The sequence below is a fragment of the Pterocles gutturalis genome, unplaced genomic scaffold, assembly GCF_000699245.1.
Source record: "Pterocles gutturalis isolate BGI_N339 unplaced genomic scaffold, ASM69924v1 scaffold53074, whole genome shotgun sequence".
Taxonomy (NCBI): domain Eukaryota; kingdom Metazoa; phylum Chordata; class Aves; order Pterocliformes; family Pteroclidae; genus Pterocles; species Pterocles gutturalis.
Window position 1 is genome coordinate 1 of NW_010137797.1, and position 1,241 is coordinate 1,241.

The 1,241-nt window shown below is 36.3% G+C and overlaps 1 protein-coding gene across 1 annotated transcript in view; it reads right to left on the bottom strand.

Moving 5' to 3' along the window:
* Nucleotides 1–157: 157 nt before the first annotated feature.
* Nucleotides 158–1,241, bottom strand: part of LOC104468522 (glycogen [starch] synthase, liver) — a gene marked incomplete at both ends in the record, with an annotated part of 16,780 nt that continues 15,696 nt past the window's right edge. Inside the window, one exon of the mRNA XM_010082697.1 lies at nucleotides 158–253. Within this exon, the coding sequence (XP_010080999.1) occupies nucleotides 158–253 (96 nt within the window). The remainder of the gene's footprint in view (nucleotides 254–1,241) is intronic.

Consider the following 1,241-nt stretch of genomic DNA (forward strand, 5'->3'; position numbering starts at 1 on the left):
TTCCAATCTCTAACATTCTATGATTCTGTAATATATTCCCCCAATGAACTCCACTGCTCTAGTGAAAGCACAAAAATTGAGGAGTAACAGCATTTTTGCTGTGCTTTTTCTTTCCTATCTCAGAGGTGGTATTTTGATATGGTGTTAAAAATTTTACCATAAGCCGCTGGGTCAGCAACATGTTCCTGCATGAAACAGCCAAATCCAGACAGGTTGGTGGTTACACTGGGAATGCCCATCACAGTACATTCAGCTGCCAAAAGAAACAGACAAGAAGTGTTTCAGGGCAATATACTTTGAATGTATGAATATACTTGAGAGAAAAAGAAACAGGCAGACAGAAGCTCCCATAACACTAGAGCTGCTCTGAAAATGTCAAGTGAAAACTACTATGCTTTGTTGTGGATTTGGAGAAAAAGAAAAAAGAAACAAAGAAAAATAAATTTTAAAGAGAAAATTTCACATTGTTTTTGTGAACATATATTTGTGTTCCCCAGCAGCTAAACTGAAAACTTTCTGGGAGTCCGATGTTGAAACAGAGAATCCGAATATATGGTCTGGACTGTTTGGATTTCAAATTGAAGCCTGTTGTACACATATGTTCATTAGTTGTTTACAACTAGTTACAGAACTGAATTTCTTAACGACAGGAGCATGTTAAACTTGGTATTTTGATACTCATTGCTTGTAAACTGTTCCCTACAGCAAGAAAAAAACCCCAACAAACCCCATCATAACTCAGGACTGCATTCAAAGTAGTTGTGGAGACAGTTTTATAAAATTAGAAAATGAATGCATCTTTTGCAGTTATTTCTGTCATCACTGTGAGGGTAACTGTTTAGTCAGTCTTAAAGAGTTTCTGCGAATGAACTTAAGCCTAACATAAGACAGCATGCAGATAAAGTAAATACCCTAGTCTTTGAAATGCTGAAAGCCACCTACATGGCCTTCATTCATATGACAATAAAACCGGTGCCTATAAAATAGAACTAAAAATCTACCTTAAAAAATAAATTTTTGTTTCTGGGAGAATTAAATGGGTGTCAACAAAGAATCACTTTCGCATCAGTAAAGGAAAGAGAAACTACCCTTTTAATTAGTGTAAATCACACCTTTCCTCAAAACTGCTAAGTACCAGTCTAACATTTCTGTCCAGGTTTACTTTAATGTTCACTTCAAAATCATCCCTGGCTGCCACCCTTTCTTTATACCTTATCTGAGGTTAGAACAGGGAGAGACAA